Below are 27,953 nucleotides of genomic sequence, written 5' to 3'. Positions count from 1 at the left end.
AATGTAATACAAAAATAAAGACATCAGATAGACACAGAAATATAATAGTATTCCTTCTATTAGATACCTTGGAGAGATTCCAAAATACAAAGCCAAGAGAAACCAGGTTTCTGGTTGTCATAGTCCCCCCCCCGCCAACCCTTTTTTTGGTAAAAGAACAATTCTCTAAAGCAGCAAACATAACCGCGGGGGGGAAAAGTTCACATTTTAGTATTATGCAGTTAATGTATTTAAACAAAATGCTTAAGGTATTAACCGTAACCTATCTGGAAGCTTTCAAATTTTTTATTGTTGTTTTTCTTTGTGATACTAGGGATTCGCCCCCAGTGCCCCTGCACGCTAGGTAAGTGCTCTACTGTTGAGTTATATCCTAGCCCTCTTTATTTTTTGAGGTAAGTTCTCAACTACGTTTCCCAGGCTGTCCTCAAACTTGTGATCACATTTCTGCTTCAGCATCCCAAGTCAGTGGGATTACAGGCAAGTACCAGTGTTCTAAGTTTGAGTAGAAACTAATCTTTGGTTTTGATTTTAAACATAACAGCCAACCTATATCTCATTTATTTGTGATTTTTTTTCCCCAGAAATCTATACACCAAAGCATCAAACAAGAGCAATCTGAAGACTTAGGATAATTTCTTTTAAGTATATGTGCAGAAAAGAATTATCATAGCAGTCCTGGAATGGCTCCTTAGAAAAACATGATTGCAAAGCTGTCCTTTTAGCTGGTATCTGGTAACTCAGTTATAGGAAAGTTCCCACCAGCATAATTGGTTAGAGTGGCTCAACGTAGCTATGCTGTTTATGGAAACACTAAGGTTTATGCTGAACACCCGATTTTCTTCTTTAAATCTGGAATGGTATTAAGTGTCAAGAGAGTGCATATGTGACAATCCTCCAATAAAATCTCTAGGCAAAGGCTGTCTAATGAGTTTTCCTAGGTAGATAACAAATCATGATTTGTTACTGGAGGAATTAAATACATCCTATATGACTCCATTGGGATAAGACTCTTGCTTGGTTTGCTCTGGACATTTCCTTGTGTCTTTTCATTTTCCTGATTTTGTAATAGGTCACAGCTGTGAGTCCTTCTAGACAATCTCCAAACCCACAGGTCGTCTTGGGAACCCTTGGCATGGTGCATGTATTTTACAAATCCCTGAAAGTATCTCCATTTTAATATTCTCATAATTCAAGTTGACATTTTCCCTTTTATTTGCACAACTAAGTTAACTATATATTTAAAGCACCCAAAGTTTCAGTAATTCTGAATACAAAGAAAGTTGAAAATAAATTACTGAAACTTACAGAGAAAGAAAAATGGAAAAGAAAGTGTCTTGCTCAGATGAAAATTTAATTGAGTTTTGGTTTTCCTCTTCTAATTTCTAAATATTAGACTGATTTTCCAAAAGGCTTTCTTAGAATTATAAACATGGTAGCTTAAAATGTCCAAAATAACTCCATTAAAAGGCAGAGACCAGTTGTGGCTCAGGGGTAGAGTGCTAGCCTAGGACAGATGAGGGCTGGGTTCGATTCTCAGCACCACATAAAAACAAATAAACAACAACAACAAATAAATAAAGGTTAAATTCTTAAAAAAAAAAAAAAAAGCAGAGATCGGGCTGGGGTTGTGGCTCAGTGGTAGAGCACCTGCCTCACACGTGTGATGATTCTCAGTACCACATATAAATTAATGAATAAAATAAAGGTCCATAAATAATTTAAAAATATTTTTAAAAAGGGCACACATCATGTTCCCTACTTTTGAATCCACCTGGATTCAACATTGTGACTGTTATCTACCAACCAGTATAAGAGTAATGATTATTCTGACTTCTAAATGCCACAAACCTCTATCTTGTTTTATTGGAACCCTAGTACACTGTGAGAAAGCCCAAGCCGTCATGAAAAGAACTATATGGAGAGGAACGTAACCCTCCCACCCCACCCAACTTCTTAGCCATGTAAGTGAGCCATCTTGAAACTGGATCCTCCAGCCTCTAATCAAGCCAAGATTGAACAAGGCAGAGACAAGCCATGAGGCCTACCCAAAATGCAGAACTGTGCAGAAAATAAGTGACAAAGCTATTTTAAGACACTCAAAATTTGGGGTGAATTGTTAAAAGGCAATAGATTACTGACAAAGTACATCACATTTAAAACCAGCACTTCTTAGTACAGTTTAATATAAACATCTAACATTTCCCCCCTAAAAAATTCTCAATTAGTAGCATATGCTACTCTAAATCAGTTATTATTTGAGTTGCCATTGTGGTTTATTTTTTAAGGCAGTGTCAAATCTAAACCCACAGGCTGTTACATGCCTTACTATCAACCACTCCCACATAAATTCTAGGATTTTTGTTCTATTACACTCACTTTTTCCCTTTCTCCTTTCTTGTTTTTATCTTCTAAATAAACTACAAGTTGCCTTTTAATGGGTGAGGTAAAGCAAAATCTCAACCAGAGATTCTATTGAATTCAATATGAATTATTTTAATGAAACAAAGAAAGAGTCCAATGTTACTTCCTACTTAAATTACACCAGATTTATTTGGTTATAAGTCCCTTCATTCTTATACATGATGGTTATTCTCTTTTTTGAACATACCAGCATGACTGAGATCTGAAAATATGACAGTCAACAAAAACACGAGCACCACATAATTTTGGGAGACTTTTGACCATAATTATAAACTCTGGTATTTTTTAAACCATGTCCATCATTAAAAAAAAAACAAAACAAAAAAACATGAAACATATCCCCACCTCTCTAATGAGACAATGTAGTCTAGTGAATGCCCTCTTAATTTTATGCTCATAAACTTCCTAATTATATGTTAAGGAGATATCAAAAGGGACTGGGATTCTGGATATTCATTCACAAAACAAAAAATAAATGAATTTGGGTCCCTACCTTATATCACAACACAAATATTAACTCAAAGTAGACTTAAAGAGCTAAAATTAAAAAAACATGGGAACAAAATCTGTGTGACATTAGCTCAAGCTATGATTTCTTAGATATGCCAACAAAGACACAGCAATAAAAGAGACAGATAAGTTGGACTTCACCAAAATTAAAACCTTCTACAAAAGATACTACCAAGCAATTAAAAAAAAAAATACTTTCAGACTTGAAGAATAAAATTTTATTTCTGCTAGAATATATATCAGCCTCAAAAAGGTTTAGTCAACTTCTTGGATCACTGTGAAGTCTTAGATGGCATTATCACCCTCCTTTATTAACCTGCCAATGAATAATAGTCCTCTAAAATGGATATGACAATTTATATTTCCATCACTGGATAGAAGTTCTCCCATTTTTATCAAAATATTATATTGTCATTTTAAATTTACCTTCCTAAATTTTTTTATATTTAAGAAATACTTAGGGCTCAATATGTCTGCTACTAAGAACATTACAAATAGTAATCCATTTAAATTTCACAATATAAGTAAGAGGTAGGTACTATTAATATCACTGTTTTACACAGAATATAAAGCAAAGCATAGAAAGGATAAACAAACTTGCTCTGGTGATGGAACTGGTGTCAAACTCATTCTGGGTCCAGAGTCTATGTTCTTTAAGATTGTGCAATGTTGCTTCTTATTATTACTTTAAAACTTTGTATCTTTTTTAAAAAATATTTTTAATTGTAGATGGACACAATACCTACCTACCTTCCTTCCTTCCTTTCTCTCTCTCTCTCTCTCTCTCTCCTTTCTTTCTTTCTTTCATTTATTTATTTATATGTGGTGGTGAGGATCAAACCCAATGCCTCACATGTGCCAGGCAAGTGCTCCACCACTGAGCTACAACCCCAGCCCCCAAAACACTGTCTCTTAATCACAGATCAGTTAACTGTTTAGGTTTGCCTAACGATTAACACATAAGAATTTCCTGGGCTGTGGTTATGGCTCAGTGGTAGAGCGCTTGCCTGGCACATGTGAGGCACTGTGTTCAATCCTCAGCACCACATAAAAATAAATAAATAAAATATTGTGTCCATCTACAACTAAAAACAAAATTTCATCACAGCATAGTAAAGGCAGCTAAATGAAATGAATCATACCTATAGTGGAAATATAGGTATAAATATAAACCATGCAATCATTTAAAAAAATTATGCATTAGAAAAATCATTCAGTTATGTGGCAGGCAAATATTATAGATACTGAGAATACACTGTTATTATAGACTGAATGTCTGTGCCCCCCTTCACCAAATTCCTATGTTGAAGGTCTAATCCTCAAAGTGGCTATAACTGGATACAGGCTTCTAAGGATTTAATTAAGGCTAAATAAGGTAAAAAAACATGGGGCTCTGAATAAATAGGATCAGTATCCATAAAAGAAGAATGACCACAGAACTTATGCTTTCTCTGTGTACATACATCAAGGAAAGACTATATGAATTTACAGGGTGTCTCCAGACCAAAAAGGAAGCCCCCCCATCAGAAATGAAAAAGGTCAGAGCCTTGATCTTGAACTTTCAGCTTCCAAAATGAGAAATTTCTGTTGTTATCTATATTATTTTGTTATGGCAGCTCAGGCTGCCATAAGATTTGACTCTCATGTAGAGATAACATATAAACAAATATACTGTGTAAATTTGGTTAGTGATACAAGACCATGATTAAAAGAAACTAGTGGGAGTTAGAAATTATTTTAGGTAGAGGTGCCAGGGAGGTTTTTCCAAAGACATTTTATTTGGCAGAAATCTGAATCAAGTGAAGTAAGGGAGTGGAGTCTGGTGGAAATCTATGGGAAGTTCCCTCCAGGTGAAGGGAAAAGCAAGTAAAAATCCCTAGAACAGGCCAATGTTATTGAATGGTATGATTAAGCAAGGATAGGAGAAAACAAGAGAGTAGTGATGGCTCAAATGGTATGTTATGCTAAGTAGTTTAGATTTCATTTCAAATAAAATGGAAAAGCATTTTTGATTAGGCAAGTAATATGGTCTGATTTACGATTAAATTAGGTTAAAGACATACACAGTTCATATGGGCACAGGAGAGTTGTATTTGCACATAAAAAAAACCCTTAATAATAAAACTTCCTTCTGAAATTAAATAAAAAGTCCAACTCCATTTATTTGACCTGAATTACTCATTCTGAAGGACCTTGAAATGTAGGTCTATTGAGCTGGATGAAAATAGGTTGCATGTTCAGACTAAATTATAGAAAGTTCTAGAAAAGAGCTTTAATACGTTGAACCAAAACATACTTCAACGAGAAGCACACCAAAAATGTTCTTGATGAGTGGATAAAATGTGAAAAAGCCTGGAGTGAACTGTTGTACAGCTATCTAAAATCCTGAGTGGTTTCCAGAGATGACTCCAACAGGCCTACACACTGTATCACTTCTTCTTCTAACATCTTCCAGAGAAGGAAATATGAATGCCCTAGAATACCTATTGTTGAGAGCCACAGCCGAAGGGGCCCCAGCAAACTTCCAGCTGCCAAACTTCCAGCTGCCAGCTGATGATTGGCTCACAGCGGCCCCAGCAAACTTCTAGCTGCCAACTGATTGGCTCCTCTGAGGTGATGCTCATTGGGCTGTTTCCCCGCCCTTTCAGACCAGGAGCTGCTCATTGGGGGACTTTTTTTGGCTCTGCCCACGAGACCCAGCCAATCAGCCTCTAGAGCAGGAGGAGTGGGGGAGGTTGAGAGGCTTGTGGGAAGCCGGTGGTGGCAGTTGGGCTCTGAAGGTTTTTCCTGAGGAGCTGTGTGGTTTTGTGTGTGTTTTCTAAAAATAAAGTTTGTTTCTTTTGACAAGTGGCTCCTGAATTGTGCCCAGCCAGACTGCGGTATTTGGTGGCCCGTACGGGGAACGAACCCACGACCTTGGCGTTATCAGCACCAAGCTCTGATGAATCCAAATTTAAAAAGTTTAGAGTAAAAAGGGTTATTTTTAGTTTATCTTTGGGGAATATATACCCCTTCCCAATTCCCTCTTTTTGCTTTAATAAGTACATTTTAATAGTTTGATGAGCTCTTTCAACTATGCCTTGTCCCTGTGGATTGTATGGGATTCCTGTTATATGAGTAATGCCAAATGATGAGCAAAATTGTTTAAAAGAGGTAGAAGTATAACCAGGGGCATTATCTGTTTTTAACTGAAAAGATTTTGCAAAAGATGGCCTTGTTCCAAGCTATAAAAATGGGTAAAAGGGAAAGAAAGGGTGAGTAATTCAAACATGCTCCCTTCCTTCCCAACCACTGAGAAAAAGTGTTACCAGCACACACACACATAAGTAAGATAACATCCAAACAAAACGGTTGTTCAATATCAGTAACTCCACAATTCAATTTATCATAGAAAGGTAGTATTTCAGAACTTGAGTTTTGTGGTTATTAAAAGGAAAATGCCATTAGAATTTCTGAATCCATTACATGAAGGTAATCGAAAGTAAATTTACTTACTTTAGCAATCTGCAGCAACACAATGCAGTGTTTAATAGATTCTACCATGCTCTATAAAAACAAAACACGGATTTTAGGATCTTACTTCAAATAAAATGGTTGCACAATGTTGAAGCTTAAAAATACAAAAAATCAGTTCAAATGCACAAGGGTCAAGTCTATACTATATAAAAGATACCCTCCTCTTGAGGATATCCCATGATTCTAATATGCTGATAGTCTCAAAGTTAATTCAATAGCAATTCTATGATCTCCTAAGGAATGCCACGATATTGTTTATTTATACAAAACACTATCTAAATGACTTTTCAACACCACAAATAGAAAAATATGAGTTTGATTAACTTTCAAATTCTTAGATTAAGAACAGCCACCCTGTACATTCCTACAGCACTTACTTAAGATTCATGGAAGTACAAAAAATAAAGGACCCTGTGAAAATACTGATAAACCTGGAATACTATCTTACCTGTTTTTAAAATACTTTTTATCAAGATACAAATCTAATTAGTCTGTCAGGTAATGTCAGAAGGCTAGTACATTATATAAATCAAATCTCAATATATTTTAATTACAAGAGAATACACACAGGTTGAGCATTCCTAATCCAAAAATTAAAAATTAAAAAATCTAGCTGGGTGCGGTGGCTCACTCCCGTAATCCCAGATGCTCAGGAGGCTAAGGCAGGAGGATCGTGAGTTCAAAGCCAGCCTCAGCAATGGTGACGTGCTAAGCAACTCAATGAGACCCTGTCTCCAAAATAAAATACAAAATAGGGCTGGGGATGTGGCTCAGTGATTGAGTGCCCCTTAGTTCAAGCCCTAGTACCACCCACCCCCGAAAAAAATAAATCCAAAATCTGTAACTTTTTGAATGTTGACAGGATGCCAGAGTATAAAATTCCATACTTGATACAATAATATTTTGTGCAAAAATATTCTCAAATCCAAAATACCCCAAATTAGAACTACTTCTGGTCCCAAGGATTTCGTATAAGAGATACTCACTCAACCTACACTAGGTGAATGAATGATACCTTTTATCCAAGGATCTCAGGCAAGACCAGAAATAGATAAATTGGTACATCAAGTCAATTTCAATTACAGGGATTATTTTATTGGTTTAAATTCCTCTGGATGCTAATATAATTCTTAAAACATCCCTGTAAAAATCCATAAAAACTAAAGCCTCAATTGTTCTTATTAATATCAGCAACTTAATACAGAGATAACATATACAGCACCTTATAATACAGTCAGTTTATCAAACACATAACTTACATTTGTTGTTTCTTTGAGAGTTTCAATTTTCTGTGAAAAATAAGTTTAAACAAAAATAATCAGAGATATAAATATACTAGTTTGTTTTTGCTGATTAGTCATAAAGAATTTTACTAGAAATGTATTCATTATTTTAAGCAAATGTAAAATTATGAAGAAAGTACTTGATTATATTTTTAAATCTAAACAGAACATTAAAATTAAAAACTCAAGACATTTTTTGGTTAAACCGTCTTAAATGGAATTCATGTGATTCAATTCAAGATTTGTAAGACTAATATAAAACATTCTATTCCTTTTTTGAATACAAGATTTTTTTTCTGTAAGTTTCATTATGTAATTTTAAAATGTTTTCTTTCAGAATCATCTTATCCTTTCCAAAACTGTTTAAAATCTGACAGTGGACTGGACTGACGAAATTTAGAATTAACGGTAGGTGAATTAGAACCTGAGTCACTACTATTAACAAGTCTTAAAGGGCCAAATGCAAGGCTACAGTCAAAAAAAGGGAAAATAATAACAACAATGTTGCCAGGAGAGGGAAAATACTAATTTAGAAAAGAGAAAACAACCTGGGGGCAGTGGCACATGCCTATAATTTCAGTACTAGGGAGGCCAAGGCAGGAGAATCCTGAGTTTGCAGGAGGATGGTGAGTTCAAAGCCAGCCTCAGCAAAAGTAAGATGCTAAGCAACTCAGTGAGACCCTGTCTCTAAATAAAATACAAAATGGGGCTGGGGATGTAGCTCAGTGGTTAAGTGCACCTGAGTTCAATCCCTAGCACACCCCCCACCCCCAAAAAAGAAAAAACAATATGCAAACTATAAAGTAGACATCAGAAATCCAAGGATGGGAAGAATAGTAAACTATAATTAAAGCATGTTTCCTTATATGTCAGTTGTTTGTTCTGACAATTCTTGCCCATTTATTTATTTGTATCTGAAGTGACCATATGTATATTTAATAAAATATACTTTCCATCTTCAACACAATATATATAAGAGAACTTACAAAACAGGAATAATATTAAATTTTGTAATCTTTTAATTACAAAAACATAACAAAAACTCACTAGAAAACTCCCATAAGGTTCACTGACAGTACTATTACAATAAGTCAAAAATACTATCATAATAGTCAAAATACTGATTGGTGTATCTGTTATTTTTCCAAAAGGCTTTTTTAAGTCAAAATCATGGTGATTTAAGTTACCTTTCTCTGTTCATCATCTTTACAGTTTTGAAGCTTGTCATCAAAAAGCTACAGGATTAAGAATTTAAAAAACAGGTTATAACATCAATCCACGTTAGTGCACTGTGTTCACTTCCTAAACACAGAAGCAAAAATTCTTAAACATATTTCTTCCATAGATGATTTATATGCATTTTTCAATACAGCATATATTTTTGGCATTGTATCAAGTTATGTTCCATCATGTGATTGACTGCAAACAGTAAAAGTCAATCATTCAGGTAGAATTACAAAGAAAACACACCACTCTTAAGAACTTTAAATATCAATTCAAACTCTGCTCTGTCTGCTTTGTCTCCCAAGTTTATCAACACTCCCTTTCTTCCTAAGACCTCTGCTTTTAATTCATTTTAAAGTAGAAATTAAAATAATTTTGTAAATAGTGGAACATTGCTTTTAATCTTTTCAAGCAGTGTAATTAAACTTCCAATTACTTGGAGACCAATATTCCCCTAATTTGCAGTTTAATTATTTATCTTATTTGTATCTACTAGGAAATGAAGATGGGTGTAGGGAATACCTAGGAAGACAACATTAAACCTAGATCTGAATTTTCTAAATAAACAAATAAATAAATAAGATAATTTACTCTGCAATGATAAGAGATAGATATCTAAGCTGTCTCGCCTACACTTTTCCCTAAAATTAAAAAAAAAAAAAAAAAGGTCTTAGAGACTGAGCCACTAAACCTTACCAGTTTCATAGAAATTTTAAACAGAATATGAATGTAAAATAAGCCAAGTCTTATTTTCTTCTTATTACATCTAGATATTTACCTTTTCCTTAATGACCAAAAAGCACATTATGTAAATATGCTCTTTACCAATATAATTAGATTAGATATAAATAAGTCAGCTTTAAAACTGCTGAAGAACCATATGAGGACTATAAATTTATAGCAAGAAAGAAATTTACTCAAAATCAGACTCAGTAACATTATGTCTTTATATCAATTCAATATATAAACTTATGTCATACCTTTAGTTGTTCTATCAAGATTTGTAGGTAAGCATCTGCCTCTGTTAGTTTCTTGTCAAAGTCTTGGACACTAGGAACAAATCCTGAATCCAAACCCTAGAGAAAAATAAAATTTGCAATAAATCTAGCAGTACCCAAGCAAGGTTTAATAAAACAAAATATTTCAACCTTCATAAATGAAAACATTTTGTTTTTTAAAAAGAAATAGTACTTTTACAGAAATATTTGTTTTCTAAATTCTCCAAAAATAATGACACATCAACTTTCCTCTAGCTTCAAGTGCTACTCTAGTCTCACCAATTACATGTGCAAATGGCCAAATGAGGATTTAACCTGCTCTTTAGAATCAACTTTTTTTAGCCCCAACAACCCATAATTGGCTCTCATTCACCACAAGAACAACAGTGACTTAGCTAAAGAAACATAAAAACTACCTAGAATACTATTTACCCATTTTGTTGTTGTTGTTCAGTACATTCCTCTGTTCCCTTAATCTTAACTTCATATTCTCACTGTTTAGTTCTCCCATTCCTTAACATTCTCCATCAGCTCTGTATCTTTCTTATTTAAAAAAGAACCTTAGGGGCTGGGACTATAGCTCTGTGGTACAGCATTTGCCTAGCACTTGTGAGGCACTGGGTTTCATCCTCAGCACCACACAAAAATAAATAAAATATAGGTATTGTGTTTATCTACAACTAAAAATTCCTTTTTTACAGTTATTCTATTAAAATTTTAAAAAGAACCTTAAAATCCTCGCTTCTTCTAACATGCCCCTTTCTAAATGAAAGTGACAAAACTTCTCTCCTAATTAAGTTCCCTACTTACTTTCACCCTTGGCACGAACACTACACTCTGGACATGGTGTAAATGTTTACTTATTTAGAGGACCTACTTATTTCTCAGTTTAAAAATTTAGCCATGGTATGTTCTACTTTTTGTCACATAAACTTTAAATTCCAGGAGAACATGAATTTCTATGTTTTAACTTCACTCAAAGGTTCTTAATCAGCTCTGCCTGAGAAACACATCAATCCTAGGTATAAAGAACAAAACAGTTGGAGAAAACAACATTATCAGCTTACCAAATATGCATGCCCAGTTGTCACATAGTTAAGCAGGGGAATAGGATAAGGAAATATTACTGCCAGAATCCTAACCCAAGCCAGGCTTGGTGGCACACCCCACAAGCTCTAGGGACTTGAGGGCTAAGGCAGAAGGATCACAAGTTCCAGGTCAGCCTCAGCAACTTAGCGAGACACTCAGCAACTTAATGAGACCCTGTCTCAAAAAAAATTTTTAAATATTTTTTAGTTGTAGTTGGACACAATGCCTTTATTTTTATATGGTGCTGAGGACTGAACCCAGTGCCTTGCACGTGCTAGATGAGCACTCTACTGCTGAGCCAACCCTAGCCCTTGTCTCAAAAATTTTAAAATTAAAATTTTAAAAAAAAAAGGACTGGGGTTGTAGTATCTCCCATAGTTCAGTGGTAGAGCACCTTCTGAGTTCAATCCCCAGTACCGCCCCCCCAAAAAAAATAAATAAAGAGTCCTATCCCAACTACATAACTCCGTATACTAAATGGGTGAATATAGGAGGAATAGCTCAGCATACCTATCTCAAAGTTGACCTTTTCTTATCTTCCCTTTCAATCAAAAAATTGATTCTAAATGAGCTCATTTTCACATTTCCCACAATATAGTAAACTGAGGTTAAAGTTTTATTACATCAATACTTCATCTTTGCACATATAATGCTTCTATTAATAGTATTAAAGCATTTCTCAGCCATTATCTCGAAACAAATTGAGATGGTTGGGTCTTATGGAAAGGACAGTGGGTTGGCAAACCTAGTTTCTAATTTTGGCTCAGGCCCTAAAAAGGCACCATGGCTCTCTATCTAACCTTCTGTCTTCTTTCTACCTCCTCCTCCTATTATTATTGCGGCAGCTATTACATATACCAAAGACAATGACAGCCAACACTATCAATTATTACTCTTGCTATTGTTGTTATTCTCAATCTAAAATTCGGATTCTGAGCCAAAACTTAGAATTTTACTAAGTCCTGTTAAGAATGTGGTAGGAAAAAAAAAAAAAAACTTGTAATTCTTTTGTTTTTCAAAATTCAAAGGTAATAAATCTGCCTATTCGTTTTTTCACATATATGTAAAAAAAACCAAACCTGCTTGAACCGTATATATGTGATATTATATATGAAAAAAGCAGTTTAAGAACAAAAAAATCATATAAACAATGTACACACAATCTAGATATATTTATGAAATTTGGTTAAAGATCTTCATTTTTAAAAAAGATAATCTAAAGAACTTTCTATTAGAAACATTTGATTTGTCAAGTATAATAAAGATGAAGAAAAGGAAGGATAAACATATAACATTTCATGGATATTATAGTAGAAGGGAGCTATTTCTTTGCCTGTTATCATGCTACAGAAAAATTAGAAGGAATGCTTGGCCTGGCTTTTGTTCTGTTTTTCACAGAATATTATAATTATCAATGATTTAATTAAAATCAGCTAAATACATCATTCTTGCTAAATATTTTAAAAGATCAACAACATATTCATAAGTGAAAAGGTGAGGCATCTACGTGAGAGGGGAAATATAAACTTTAAGACTCCCTTTTGAAACCATTTAGAATTACCACTATAAAAGTCTGATTAACATATTCTATTGAACAAATCACTATTAGATTAAAAATCTTCCAGGAAATAAAAAGAAACAAATTTACATTACCTCAATCTGAATCTTATAATTAATTCTTTAAAAATTGATCCTTTGATGTTGCTAGAATCATATATGAACCTCACTCATCTCTCCTCTCAATCCTGAATCTGAATAGTCTTCCGAAACTTTCCTTTACCTTAATAATCATCTCCATGCTTTTCAATATCCAATATTCAAAGATCTACTCACCAAACCATTTTTCTTCAGGTAATGTACAGTGGAAAGTTTCATAATGACAGTTATCAGAATTGGCCTAACCTCTTTTGCATAGTAATCCATAAATTCTGCATGTACTCAAAAAGAAAATCCTTTTAACTCTTCTACAATTGATAACATATACAAACTTATCAAAAAAACTTTACTAATTAAACTGTTTAATAAGAATGTTCTAGAAAAAAAGTATCACAAGTTTCATTATCTGTCACCTACTCTAACTTCCCATTCACAGAAGTTACTTTTATAATGTCTTTGAGTGTCTAGTCTTCATTTGAGTATCTCTTGAGATGATAGACTATTTCATAAAAATTATCTTGAATTATCTGTTCCTCTTTCCATTCAACATTTAGAATACTGAGGCACTGCATTTAATCATAATAATCCTTTTCAATGGAGTTTTATTTTTAAACAGGACTAATACAATCCTTTATCACACTGAGGGTGTTCTGTCTTCCCCTTAAAAGAACTGAGAACAGGGAAGGACTGCACACTTCTTGAGATCAAGTAGTCTGACAGCAGATATACATTCTAATATTCTGGTCATGTTTTATGGTTACACTTAATGGTTGATTTCTCTAAAAGATTATATGAAGGGCAGGTATGTACCATTCAGTCATCACTGCATCCTCCAGTGCTAGCTCACTGTTGCAGTTGGCTGCAGCATCTGGCAACTGTCAATCACAATACCAGTCTTCCCCTAGTTTCTTTTGCCTTTCTGTTCTGATTCTCTTTTCCTTTCTCTGTTCCCTCCCTTCTTTTCTCCTCTATCCATGTTCTTCAGCAGTTAACTGAAGTGATTATGTTAAATTGTTGGCAATCAGGACTAAAGAGATTATTGCTCCCTAATTTGTGTCATAGCCTATAAAGTGACAATTTCTGTAGGGATTTACTTACAGTTTAAATACTGCAATTATAGGGAAATAAATACAAATTTTCTTCATTTAACAAGAAATTGAGATAGAAAAATCTCCATAGAAATTAAATTTCAATCTAATCATAAAAATTAGAAATATATATAAAGAAAAAAACCCCACTTATGGGTTAATATACTAAAAGCAAAATAGTCTCTAGCTTTCAAGAGTTCTTTGCTAATAAAGAAAACTAAGGGGCTGGGATTGTGGCTCAGCAGTACAGCGCTCATCTAGCATGTGTGAGGCATGTGTGAGGCCCTGGGTTTGATCCTCAGCACCACATAAAAATAAGTAAATAAAATAAAGATATTGTGTCCAATTACAACTAAAAAATAAATATTAAAAAAATTTTAAAAATAAAGAAAACTAAAATAAATACATAGTCATGGTGAATAACAGATAATTCTTTATCAGTCATGATCTACACATCCAGTTTAACATATAGAGAGAAAAGAGAGAAACATACATCAAGCCCAATCTACAGGAACCGCTTTTCTCAGAAAGGACTTAAAAGCTAACAAATCAGTAAAAATTAAATCAATTCCTGATAATTACTTTAGCTGGGACACTAAACACTATTTAAGATGTATACTTTAAAAAAAAAAGAGAGAGAGAGAGAGAGAGAGTACTGCAAGGGAAGTCCTTAAAACTGCCTGAAGTACATGCAAAGCTGCTTTGGAGAGATACTCCCTTTAAGTAAAACTTCACAGGAGACAACTTTTGAGGCAGGCAGTAAAAGCTTTTTAAGTAATTCCTGTTAACAGAGGAAGAGAAATGACACTGGAAGTAAACGTCATTTAGGGTCTTCTTGAGATCAGAATCAGGAAATTAAGAAATTTATGGTTAACTTGTGTAACAACAGGAAGGCTTAGTAATATTGTTAAAAGAATTTCACAAACAAGCCACCATGGTGCACCCCTGTAATCCCAGCTATTTGGGAGCTAAGACAGGTAGGAGGGTGGGAAGTTCAAAGCCCGTCTTCAGCAATTTAGCCAAGACCCACCTCAAAAATTAAACTATCTTAGTGGTAAAGTGCCCCTGGGTTCAATCCCCAGTACCAATAAATAAATAAATAGATAAAATTTTAACAGGTGAGAATTTTCATATCAAATCTTACTTCTCAGTGAAAACTTAAAAGAACTAAGTACTCTATCTGCAGTACTTTCTCTTAATCACAGGACAAAAAACCATATATAATAAAAATGTTGCAAAAAGAGGAAGGAAAATACTGTAAGTCTCAAAAAACTTTAGAATAACAAGAAAACAGGGTAAGCTGTCAGTAGAATTGTAAAAAAAAAAAAAAAAGCTTAAAAATTCAACAAAGATAAAATACAAAAGAAAACAACCTCAGTAAAAAATAAATGACATGGATATGAATAAAAGTAGATGATTTCTTGAAATTAGCAAAAAAACATACCTTATATTTAATGATAACTTTACAAGAATGCCATTTTCATTAAAATATAAGTTATTTGGAAAGTTTCTGTTAACAATTAGCAATTTGAGATGACATGCATCACAAATAAGCTTTCATCTAATGAAAGAAGTATAGGATATACTTACAATTGAATCACTTACAATTATTTTTGAAAATTCAAGAACTGGAGAGATACCAGAAGACTGGAAAAAAGCAAGTGTAGTACTGATCTTCCATAAAGGTAAGGAAAAGAGAGAATAGAAAGTTACCATACTGTGAGTCTGAATCAATAATCAAATAAAGGAAAAATAAGAGAAAATCTGTAACTATACAGAGGAAAAACAGGTACATAAGCAGCAAGTGACAAGTTAAAAAACAAAACATTATGCCAAATTCATTGGCTTTTCTGTCCCTTTGAAATTTAAGTTGGCAAATTAAATTTTTAAAGAAATAATACCATGTTGTCTCCCTATCAAATGTCTTAAAAGTTGGTTTAATGATGAAAAAAGTATGTTAAAAAATCAGAAACATTAACAAGATCACAATTTTAAGTGAGGCTTGCTAATCTGTGATTTCCCCTGGATAACTGAACATTTTGAAACATTTATAATTCCTATTTATCTCTAAGATTTATCCACTTCAGCTAAAGGAAAAACAGGAATTAAAGATAACAAAGAAATTCTGAGGGAAAAAATTTCTACCTAATTTTAATCCTAAAGATTAATACTCAACTATCAGTTCATTTGGAATAAAGATTATCAATTTTAAAATGTCCATAAAATTGAGCCTAATATTAAACCATATTCTCCACAGTACCTTCAGAGAAGTACTTTCCATTAAGTCAGTGTACTGACAATCCAAGGCTTCAAATTAAATTCTCTATTACCAACACGGTAGCTCTAGGTATCTTACCCAAAATTGCTGGGTTTTCCAAGAATGCCTAAAAAGTGAGGTTTTTTTCCCCCCATTGTTTGAGTAAGCAGACTAACACCATGGATTCACCATGGATATCTATTAAAATTTTTTATAGTATTAGGTATCTTGCTAGACACTTTACATTTTCTCCTTTCATCATCACAACATAGTAGACAGATACTGCTTATTACTCAAATCTTCCAGCTAGATTTTTTTTTTTTAAACAGGGATTCTAACCTAGTCCTCTGGCTTCAAATACATTACACTTTTCTATTAAATCAATGAAATTTGAAAAGAGTTCTTATAACATAAGGGTACAAAAACATAACTTGAAAATTGCCTCAAGGAGTTTAAGGTATTAAAAATGAGCACAAGGGCTGGGGTTGTGGTTCAGTGGTAGAGCGCTCGCCTAGTGCTTGCGAGGCACTGGGTTCGATCCTCAGCACCACATGAAAATAGATGAATGCAGCAAAGGTACTGTGTCTAACTACAACTAAATAATAAACATTTAAAAAAATAAAAAATAAAAATGTGCACAAGCTTTAAGGATTGATCTAGTTTTGCATGCTGAATCTGCAACTTCCTAATAAATTACCTGTGTGCTCTAGCCAAATAAATCACTTTTTCTTTCTCCATTTTCTCCAGAATAAGATAATATAATAACAAAAACCATTTGAGGTTTCTAGGCAGACGAAATGGGGAAAATATGTATAAAGTAATACAATAGTAGGTATTCTACTTCCCTTTATAATTTGGAGTCTCAGATAATCCAGATTCACCACTATAATCCCAAACTCCACACAGTGTTTAACATATAGAAGTCACAAAGGATACTGGTTGAACTTAAAAAAAAAAAAAATCAGATAATACTATAAAACACGTGCAATTTTCAGAGATACACAATCAAGAAAAGGATAAAAGCACTAAGTTAAATTGTATTTAGCGTCTCCTTAAATAGGAAATGAAACATTAAGTTGATGAACTCTGAAGATAGTAGATAATGATAGTAATAAAATAAGGTATGAGCAACAGACAAAACAAGTGATGAAATGAATGCAGTCTAGAAATCAGATGAGAAAAAAAATCCAATGAGATACAGAAAAGTATTGGTTATTTTACCTAAAATTATTACCTTGAAAACCAAACAGTATAAAGAAAGCCTATTTTTTCCTTAAGACTATCATCTCTGAAAAACTAGAATTGCTTTTTGCTTTAAATTTACAAAGAAAACAGTTTATAGGTAGTTGTTTCTGTCTTTTAGAAATCTACGAACAAATCTGAATTGCTCTTATAAATGTGACAGAAATAGGGTGCTTTGCCAAATAGAAATCAGGTACAGACACTAGCTAAAATTCATGAATTTCAATCATCACACCAAGTCTTAGCATAACTCTTACTCTTTAAGAACCCTTCACCTATTGCTAAACTCTTACATAACCCTTGGACTTGTGAAACAAAAAACAGCATTGACTCCGTAAAGTGATTTGATTACTCAAGCAACTGGACAACAGAAGTCTGAGATTTGTAGCATTTTCCTCTATTGAAATCACTGGCAGCTTTTTTTTTTAAGATTCTCCCAATTTATTTCAACAAAACAGTATAAAAAGCAACTAAATAAACAAAACAAAACAGAAACCTAAAGTCTATAAATAGGATGACCATACACATGTTTGCATAGGACAGTCTTTATGCCTGCTATCTAGGCAAAATTATTATTAGCAGCCTCCTTCACTCTCAAAAGTGTCCCCATTTAGACAATAAAGTACCTGGTTACCCTCTATCATTAGAATATAACTGGCATTTTCAATATATAAATATCATGAAAAGAATTAAGATGAGTATTCAGGTATAGCAAATTACCTTTAAAGAAAAAAATCTTAAATATGAGTTTACAGTGTCTGAATGCAGAAAGCAAACTACAGAAATTAAAAAAAAAAAAACCAGAATTCTATTGATAATGGGTGCTTACATAATATTAGAGACACAAATAATATTAAAGCTGCATTTTAAAAAAGCTATTTGTTATACTAGAAGATGCATTTTTAAAAGGTTATTTACACACACACACACACACACACACACCACACATGCTGAAATAAAACATGAACCAAAACATAAAATGCTGTTACTCCAGAGCAGTGGGATTGAGGACTGGGAGCATTTAAGAGACTCTTTGTTTCTACTATTTATATTCATGTTTAATTTTTTCTAAGTACCCATTTTCAAAATATGTTAAAGAAATAAATGTGGTAATACTGACAGTGCTCAAAAACCTTTCCAAGTATGTAGTATAAAATGTAGTATAAAAAAATTCTGGTGTGCCAGGCAAGTGACCTGCCATAGTCCCAGCTATAACATCATTTAAAGGTAAAGCACAAGGCAATAAAAAGTACTTAAAACTTAGCAATCACCACTATACTCAAATAAATGAAATGGTGAGAAGAAAAATGGCCAGTAAAACAAAGCATAATACCTAACTTTTTTTTTCCACACCCTTCCTGCCAACAACAGGAGCATGACTCAACATTCAAGAAAGCAATCTCAGGAAGAACAAAAACATCTACTACATCACATCACCTAACAAAGTACTGTTCTGACCATGTGGTATTTGGCAATCAATCAAAGCATTTCTTCTGAGACACTTTAGTTGATCTGGCTACTTGCAAAATCTTTCTTATGTCATTCTAGTATCTAAATTAAATTCAGTAGCTTACTAGTATGGAATTAAAAAAAAAAATACATTCTTCCCTTCTCCAACCTCAGATTAACAGCCATTAAAAGACTTTAGAAAGTCCATTTTTAACCATCTACCAAATATAAATGTTTTAGGAAAGTTTCCAGGAAATCTAGTCTATGTATAACTAGGAAAAATTAAACATGTAAATCTTTAAACTGAGAATTTTAGTAGTTAGTTCGAGTTTTGAAATAACTGCAGAATTCTCATAGCATAATACTTGGAAATTTGATTATGTTTTCCAAAACAAAACCTGATTTATCTAACAAAACTGGATCTCTTTACAGCAAATATAACAAATCGACAAATTAATGCCAGAGGAGAGCTAACATGACAAAAGAGTCAGACTAAAACAAGGCTTATATTTCACACAAACAAAACAAAAACAATCCTGAACTGAAAAGAACAGGTGGTTCTACAAGTGTTCTGGCACCTTATCCCTTAAAATTACATATGTCAAAGTTGTTTTTATATATCTGATTTTAGCTGCCAATGAATGTCGCATGAAAACACAGGCACATTTTTGATAGTTATTAAAAGTGTATACAAAATTTCCCTGATTTAGTTCAATTATTGTCAGAAACCTATCAAGATGATCTGAAACAGGACAAGAATGAATTGCAATGTGCCTGACAGGTTTTTGTTTTTGTTTTTTGTGTGTGGTGCTGGAAATTGAACCCAAACACTCACACAATAGGCAAGTGCTCTACTACTGACCTACATCCTCAACCCATATTAACTATTTAAACATAAAAAAGTATCCAAGAACTATAAGTTCTCGCAGATTATAAACCAGAGTATTCATGATAAAAATCATAAATCACAAACTTAGTTATTTCAAAAAGATTTACTACATTACAAGTATGAATGTTGAATTTTCTATGGCTAACAAAATTTTTAAAGAAAAAAAAAGAAAGATTAGAGAAAAAATATGGAAATAAATTGCAGTACAATGAGGAGGAAGATCAGGCAATGACAATCATCTCATCCCTCTAAAAGCTCATTCTCTCTGGCCAAATCTTAGGAGCACATTTTTATACATACTACTATGGGTATAGAATTCAGTGTTACAATAGTTACTTTCTCATTGGGCATCTCCTATGACTATGGCTCTATGTTGGCCATGCCAAGGTGAAGCAGACAGTGATCTTCTCTTAAAAGAGTTTCAATCTATTAGAAGACATAAACATCTGTCTACAAATAACTGATTTGAGCAAGGTAAAATAAATGATAAAAGAAAGGCACTAGAAGATTTAAAGGAGAAAGTTATAAGAATAAGAAAGATTTCTGAGAGGTGGCATTTAACAATGCAGGATTTGGACAGAAATGGGGAAGAAATATTACAGCAGTGGGCCATGGCAGAAAACAGCATTATCAGATGAAGTGTTTGAACATTTCTTTAACAAAGTGACTGTAGAAGTGATTGCAGGGCTAAGGAAACAAGGGATGCTGAAGACCCCAGGAATAAGGGAGCAGCAGGAAGCCTTTACTACTCCTATTCTGAAGTAGCAAGGAATAATGTTATCATGAGCCAATCACAGGAGGAGCTACTCAGTGTATACTGCAGCTGTAGGACAGTCACTGCTAAAACTGCATCAAAGCAGGGAAGGGGCAGTGGCAATAAATACTCCAAAGGTTCTCTTTTAACCTTCCTTCTTCTGTTGCTGCCTCCCATTGACTAAACCCAAACAGAAGCCTAAGGACAAAGGACACCAGGTGATACAGGCTGTAAAGTTCAGGCTCCTGGAGCATAGAACAAAAAAGCAGAAAATGAATTTGTAAGAAAGTGGAGAATAACCAGAAAAGATATACTCCCAGACTGAAGGGCTAGTATAAACTCAAAGAGAGGTTAAAAACCACAAGACCAGGGCTGGCATGTGGCTCAGTGGTGGAGCACTCGCCTTGCATATGTGAAGCACTGGGTTCGATCCTCAACACCACATAAAAATAAATAAACAAAATAAAGGTATTGTGCCCACGTATAACTAAGAAAATATTTTTTAAAAAGACCAAATGAAGAATAATATTCTTTTAGAGACATATAAGATGGTATTTTTCAGATCTGGATGCTGACTTTGAAGGAAATCAAAATTAGTAGCTGAACTGAAGAAAGTACTGGGGTTTAAGAAGCAATGCATGCAGATCCACCAGAGCAGCACCTTGACACTTTCTAGATATAATAACAAAGCAAGCATCATCTAAGCTTAAGTCCTAGAAAGTAAGGGTCTTCCTGTGTGACTCCGAACAAATCATTTGGCTTCTCGGAAACTCCTACTTCCACTATTAGAAAGAAAGACAGAAAGAAAGACAGACAGAAAGAAAGACAGAAAGACAGGAAGGAAGGAAGGAAGGAAGGAAGGAAGGAAGGAAGGAAGGAAGGAAGGAAGGAGAAGGGGAAAAAAACAGACTGAATTCTGAATTCGAACTTTTAAGATTTCTTCCACTTTTAGGATTCTGTGAAAGGAGTATCTCCAGGTAAACAACCTTATTCACCCAGAGAGTAAATACCTCTGGGGTCTACTTATTCATCTTTGAAAAATTATTTTAATTTAAATAAAGATAGTAAGAACTTGTAAGTTGCAACCACATCCTCTCTGGTATGATAAAAAATGTTAAAACTCAAGCCAACTACCATTTAGTGTAACCTAGACACTAGGGAGAAAGATTAAAGCAATCAGATTTTAAAAACATTCTCAGGAATGCAGGGAATGCAAAGAAACAATGGGGGTAAGCAGAATAACTTGGTTGAAGTGGCACATTTTAGAAAAAACAAAATAAGTTCCTCAGTCAATATAGTAATGAAGCTAAGTTCTAAAAGGTGCCTCCAGAAATAAGTTAACTTTAACGTAGGAAGTGTGCATACTGTCTCTCAAGCACATGCATGCAGGTACCAGATGGACCTTACCATTCATTCATGACCCAAATATTTGTTGAATGACTATTATGTCTATGCCTTCCAAGTAACTGCCCTGAATTCTCTTACAATACAACTTAGCAAGCTTTTTCCTGAGATAAAATCAGTGCACCGGGACCAAACTATGCAAGCATTGCTCTTAGCATTATTTCAACTATATTAGAGGACATATTTGGAGGTTAGGGGTGTTCAGAATCTGCCCACCATTTATAACATGTTTCTAAAACCTACTTCAGTCCCTTGTCTTTCCACTCTGCTGGTAACCAAGAACTTAGTGACCTGGGAGATTTTATTTCACAAGGAAAAACTAAGCCAGTACAACTGAGTTAAAAGTTTGCATATTCACAATATTATTATTTCTCATATTTTAATCACATAATAAGCACGTGTTAAAATACCTACTATGTATTGTTGGAACAACAACAACAAAAAAAAAACATATCCCAAAATATGGCTCTTTCAACTGAAGAAACTGCAAGGATCTCAGAAACATATCTTTCTAAACTTCTCCTGCGTTTTTTTTCTTTTTTTCCTGCTATACTTTCTTTCACAAGGTAGGCCAGAGAAACTAGAACCTCTTTCCCAAAGCCAGCTATAATACCTAGAAATATACCCACACCTTTGTGTGTAGACACCTCTGACCTACCTTATTTGACCTTCATTTTGGAAGGGGTCCTTCCCCATTACCCAGGATAAAGAAATGTTATACTGAGGCAGAGAATGATAATGACTACACAGGCCTTTGCTGAGTTTCCCTCATTCAATTTATTACATTAGTCATACACCTTTTTGTTCAACCACATTCTTCACAGCTGTCTATTCTTCACCTAAACATAAAGTTTTCCCTGGGTCTTTTAGGTATTCACTGTGAAGGCCCTCTTAACATGTAAAGCTTTTAAATAAACACATCTGTTAAGCTTTTTTCTTAAAATCTGTCTTCTGTTATAGGGGTTTCAGCTGTGACCCTTATGACAGGTGAGGAACAGTATCATCACACCTTTCTATTCCAGCAAACCAAGCACTTGATTAGGGACAAAGGCCCCGGGGATACAAAGATGAGTAAGAACCTTTGATCTCTGGCCTAATGCAAAAATCAGACATGTGAGCAAAATAAAATTACAATACAACTTAGTGAAAGTTGTAATACAGAGACATGAACAAAATACTGTAGTAGCCACTGAAAAGACAAGAGTACACTCATTCTGAAGGAAGACAGTACAGATGTCCATATGTTGAGCAAGACCTGTTGGCCTACTACCTGAGATACAACCAGGTAAACTAACAAGGCTGTGTGAAAAACAGACTCAAGAGAGAAAAACTGGGACCAGTTTGTGAAGGGCCTCCAAGGATATGTGAAACAGCTAGACTTTAACAACAGGAAATCAAAATATTTTTAAGCATGGCAGCGATTCAGTCAGGTTTGTTTTTTATTAAAAAGGACGAGTGGGGAAAGAACAGTCAAAGACTGGTCAGAAGATTTTTCCAGAAGTCTAGGTGAGAGATGATGAAGGAAAATTAAAGCTTTATCATCTAGGAAAAAAAGACATTACCAAGGCAAACAGAACCTGGTGACTGGTCACAGAAAACAAAGATGGAAAATGATTTTAAATAACTATTATCTCTGCGAGGTAGAACTTCACAATTCATCAAAATATTTAAACGGGACTATTTGCTTAATATATCTTCAATCTAAGAAGTATTTTTTCAAGCCTAACAATCTTTGTTTTAAACTTTTACTGAAAACTTTACAAAATTTTAATAAGTACATTATATTAATCATACAAATGTTTCCTTTATATCAAAATCATTGGCATAAATATCAATTATTGGTCTACAGTGTTTAGATATTAACAAACTCAACATATAGGGGACATCTTAGTATTTGCTTTGTAGAATAAAAGCATGATTATAAATTGTTTTCTTGTCATCATCCTCTCTCTCAATCAACAGCCTATAAGCCAGACAACTGCATGATTTTTCAATCAGGTAATATCACAATGCTCTTTCATAGATGGACCAAATTTGCACTCAACTAAATTCCCTGCTGATCTTCAAATCAACTGGGAATGGCTGAGTGGTTAAATTACTACTGAACACAATATCTTCATATTTAAAAAAACAAACAAACAAAAAAAAAACCCTGCATATCACCTAGAACTTTGGAAATACCAAATGGATGTGACCAATGATCTTTGCAGCCTCTGATAATACTAAAGGGCATTTCAAGTACTTCATTCCTGTACAAACCAAACTCAGGACACTTGGAAACAAAACTTCTTATCTTTCTTGTTGTTCACTTAAGCACTCAGACTAAAAATCTGAGTTTTTAGTGATGTATAAAACCATCTCCCTCCCCATATACATACAAACAACAGCATCCTTAACAATTTCCAGGATTAGGAAAGGAAATGTGGCATTTTTATTGAAGCAGTCTCTTGCGCTGCATTACACCAAAAATACAAATATTAAAATTTATTTTTTCTAAGTAAAAATAAATCAGAGATGCTGACACTAATCGTTAAAGAGTTTTCTCACTTACTCTGTTTAATATAAGCAATGTCTTGTGAGAAGATTCACAAATAATTGAGAATTTCCAACTTTATTCACTGCAAAAACTATGAAAAAAAAATACCTCCCAGCTTCACCAATGAGATGCTAGTAAATAATTACTTGATTTGTCTTTAATTTCCTTAACACATCTAAGAAGTTAAACAGTTTGATCAACAAACAAAACCAAAAGTTAGTTTGGGCTGGGGCTGCAGCTCATTGGTAGAGACCCCGCCTCACACGCCTGAGGCACTGGGTTCCATCCTCAGCACCACATAAAAATAAATGAAGATATTATGTCCAGCTACAACTAAAAAAAATATTTTAGGAAAAACTTACTTCAAATTAGCAAGAATTTATCTTGTTCAATCTTTCAAGATAAAAATACTTGTTAAATATACAATATAAATGCCAAGAAAAAAGGACACGATTCAAAACTGCTTCCTAGTCTATTAATTATAAGCAAATTTCACTAAGGCAGGCTGAGAACCTAAAATCTACCCTTCAAGTTGTTAAGTGAACCCCATAAAACTATACCAAAGTTTTCAATATATTTGCAACAGATACCCAAAAAAGCACAAACCACCTCCCACCACATACACATACAAAAAATAGCACCCACAATTATACACAAAAATACTGGGTCAAGCAAGAGCACAGTGTTTAAAGCAAAACATCAAAAAGTAATTTGGTTTGCAACTGGAGATCCTATTAGTGGACAACTGGTCAAATTTAAGCTTTCCATGGGGGGATAAAAAAGCTTTAACTTTTATGTTTAAAATTACACTCTGAGTCAGCTTTCTAAAAGAAAAACGAGTTCCACAAAAATGATTAAAAAAAAAAAAAAAAAAAAAGGAAACCGATTCCCTCCTAAGCCGGGTTTGGAGGCCAACAACCTTCCTTCTACCCATCACTGTTGGGGAAGTGAGAACTCCCCAGGAAGAGGGGCCTGGGCAGCCACGTCGTCCTACTCACCCCAAAGGGCGGCGAGAAGGAGGCAGGGGAAGCACCACACTGGCGCCTCCGGCCTTTGCCAGGGCAGGCAGCAGGGACCCCGGGGACTCAGGGGTGGGGACCAGCCCCTCTCCCAGACCCTCGGGGTCTACTCACTCGGCAAGTGGCCAGCAAGAAAGCCATTCGCTGAGGCCCCCGCCCTCGGTGCCTCCTGGGGCGGGAGCGGGGGCTGCTCCTGCGCACCCCTCTTCTACTCCCTCGATCCGATCCCCGGGCGGCGGCGCAGACGGCCCAGCCAGAGGTTCAGCCCGTCCCCCGGGGTACCGCGTCCCTCCGCCCCGCCCGCGCAGCGGCCTAGGGACCGCACCGATTGGCTGGCCCTGCCGGCTCCTGGCAAAGAGACCCCTGGCGATTGGCCATGGGTCACCTGCTGGAGGGGAGGAGAGCAGCTGACGATTGGCGGTTGGGCCAGTTTGGGCTTGGAAAGGCAGGAGCAAGCCTGTCCTGGCGGGAGGGCGAGCGGCTGCTGCCTCCCGACGTAGCCTGGGCGCCGCCTGAGAAATACACCGCGGCACCCGGCAAGGACAGTTGTCGCTCACGGGGACCCAGGTTGGCTTCAGGGATTCGCCGCGGGGCGCCCCATTGGGTGGTGAGGAAGGATCAGGTCACAGCGGTAAAAATGCTTCACCTACACTCACCTCAGCATTTTGGCAGCTATAGGTAACTATGGAGCCTGGACCCAGAAGTTTCATCTTGATAATGATTTTGCTTCCTGAAAGTTTGTTTGTGTCGCGTGGGGGTGGAGGAAGGCGGGAGAGAAGCATACTACTGTATATCAATAAACAAAAGCTCGGGATGCCTGTTTAATTTTATTAATCGATGAGGCTTCCATGGGCCTGCTGTTGTGCCGTGGCTCCATAAGGAATGTAGGTGTTTTGTGAAGATTCTTCAAAGATCCAGATGGCATAACTTAAAATTACATCTAAAGTTTGGGCTTAGACGACCTCGACAGAGAAACACCCAAAATTCAGGAAATCAGGGACATAAATGATCTGAAGGGCAATCTCCTTTCTGCTCTGTTTTTCTCTGTGGTTACTTCTCCCAGGCCTCTATTAAATTCCAAAATATCCAATTATTATTTTGTACTTTTGTAGTTCTGTTACCCTCTACAACACATAGCACAGTACTGCACTAAGGGCTCAGTAAGTGCTAGCTGAATAAATAAGCTACACTGCTATACTCAATGTTAAAGATTTCTTTTTTATGTAAATTGGTTCAAAATGTCCAATACAAGTGCACTCTTCTTTCCCCTACCAGCTCTTTTAAAAGTCTGGTATTTCCCCAGCGCAGCTACCTACCTCTGTAAATGAAACCACTACCATCCATCCTAGCACCTACACCATAAACCTAGTAGTCTTCCTGACAAACCTCCCATATTCCACTTTCAGTGCATTACCAAGTTCTGTCATTTGTTTTCTTCCTAAATACACCCTCAACTTTCCCTCTCCCCATCACCACCACCCTATTACAGATCCTGGCCTCTTGGAATAATATCCTCACTAAAGTCTTGCTGAATCTACCCTAGCTCCTCAGATTCATTGTCAATACAAAATAGCCAGACTAGTTCCATAACCAATTTCAGTAGCCTCCTCATCTCTCACCTCACCACCAATTAAAGAAAGTCAACTGCTGGGCTGGGGTAGAGCGTGTGCCTTGCGTGTGTGAGGCACTGGGTTCGATCCTCAGCACCACATAAAAATAAATAAAGGTAATTGTGTCCATCTACAGCTAAAAAAATTATTCAAAAAAAATGTCAACTGCTTTCCACAGTGCATAGGATATGACTCAGTACTTAACAAAGACCCGCATGGTTTCGCCCTACCTTTGCATTATTTTCTGCCTTCCACACAAAACCTCTTTCAGTATTCTTTAATTTGTCAAGGACTTTCCAACTTCAGGACCTAGGCACATACTATTGTCTTTTATACTATCTCCTTGACACCAACTCCACTCTTAATTAATTAACTTCTACTCATTATCGTGTCTTGCCTTGCCCATGTCAGTTCTTCCCATTATATGTTGTCAGACCATGTAAGATTCTTACCAGAATTACAATTCTACATTTAATCAACTTTATTGAATGACAACTTACATGATAAAATGTATCCATTTTATTTTTGTTTAAGATGGACACAATACCTTTATTTTATTTGTTTATTTTTATGTGGTTATAGGGATCGAACTCAGTGCCTCAGGCATACTAGGCAAGCACTCTACCACTGAGCCACAACCCGGGCCCAAATGTATCCATTTTAAATGTACAATACAAATGTTCTGACAAAGGTATGCACCCATGTATCCACCTAATTAAGAAACAGAGCTAAGCACAGTGGCAGATACCTATGATCCTAGTGACTCTGGAGGCTGAGGCAGGAGGATCGCTAGGTTCTAGGCCAGCTTCATCAATTCAGCAAGGTCCTCAGTAACTTAGTAAGACCATGTCTCAAAATAAAAATAAAAGCTGAATATGTAGGGATTAACTGAGTTGTACTGTAGGCAGATAGGGTGTGGCTAGAGGAGGTGAATAGTTAGGGGCATGTCTTTGAAGGGTACAAAAAAGGCCCCTGGGTTCAACCACAGTACTCCACCCTCCCCCCAAA

General features: G+C 35.3%; 1 protein-coding gene across 4 annotated transcripts in view; it reads right to left on the bottom strand.

Moving 5' to 3' along the window:
• Positions 1–27,953, bottom strand: part of Osbpl9 (oxysterol binding protein like 9) — a 142,752-nt gene that overhangs the window by 29,391 nt on the left and 85,408 nt on the right. For 2 of the 4 annotated variants that reach the window (XM_046450940.1, XM_046450941.1), the window contains exons 5-9: positions 15,391–15,459; positions 9,935–10,030; positions 8,918–8,965; positions 7,707–7,736; positions 6,427–6,477 (exon numbers count right to left, since the gene is read on the bottom strand). In XM_046450940.1, the coding sequence (XP_046306896.1) occupies positions 6,427–6,477; positions 7,707–7,736; positions 8,918–8,965; positions 9,935–10,030; positions 15,391–15,459 (294 nt within the window). The remainder of the gene's footprint in view (positions 1–6,426; positions 6,478–7,706; positions 7,737–8,917; positions 8,966–9,934; positions 10,031–15,390; positions 15,460–27,953) is intronic. The other 2 variants (XM_046450942.2, XM_046450943.2) reach the window with 1 other exon arrangement.

Source organism: Marmota monax, unplaced genomic scaffold (assembly GCF_021218885.2).
Source record: "Marmota monax isolate L192 unplaced genomic scaffold, Marmota_monax_Labrador192_F-V1.1 WCK01_AAM20220418_F8-fsc00023, whole genome shotgun sequence".
Lineage (NCBI taxonomy): Eukaryota > Metazoa > Chordata > Mammalia > Rodentia > Sciuridae > Marmota > Marmota monax.
The sequence above is the reverse complement of the archived record's forward strand: the minus strand, read 5'-3'. Positions and strand labels throughout refer to the sequence as shown.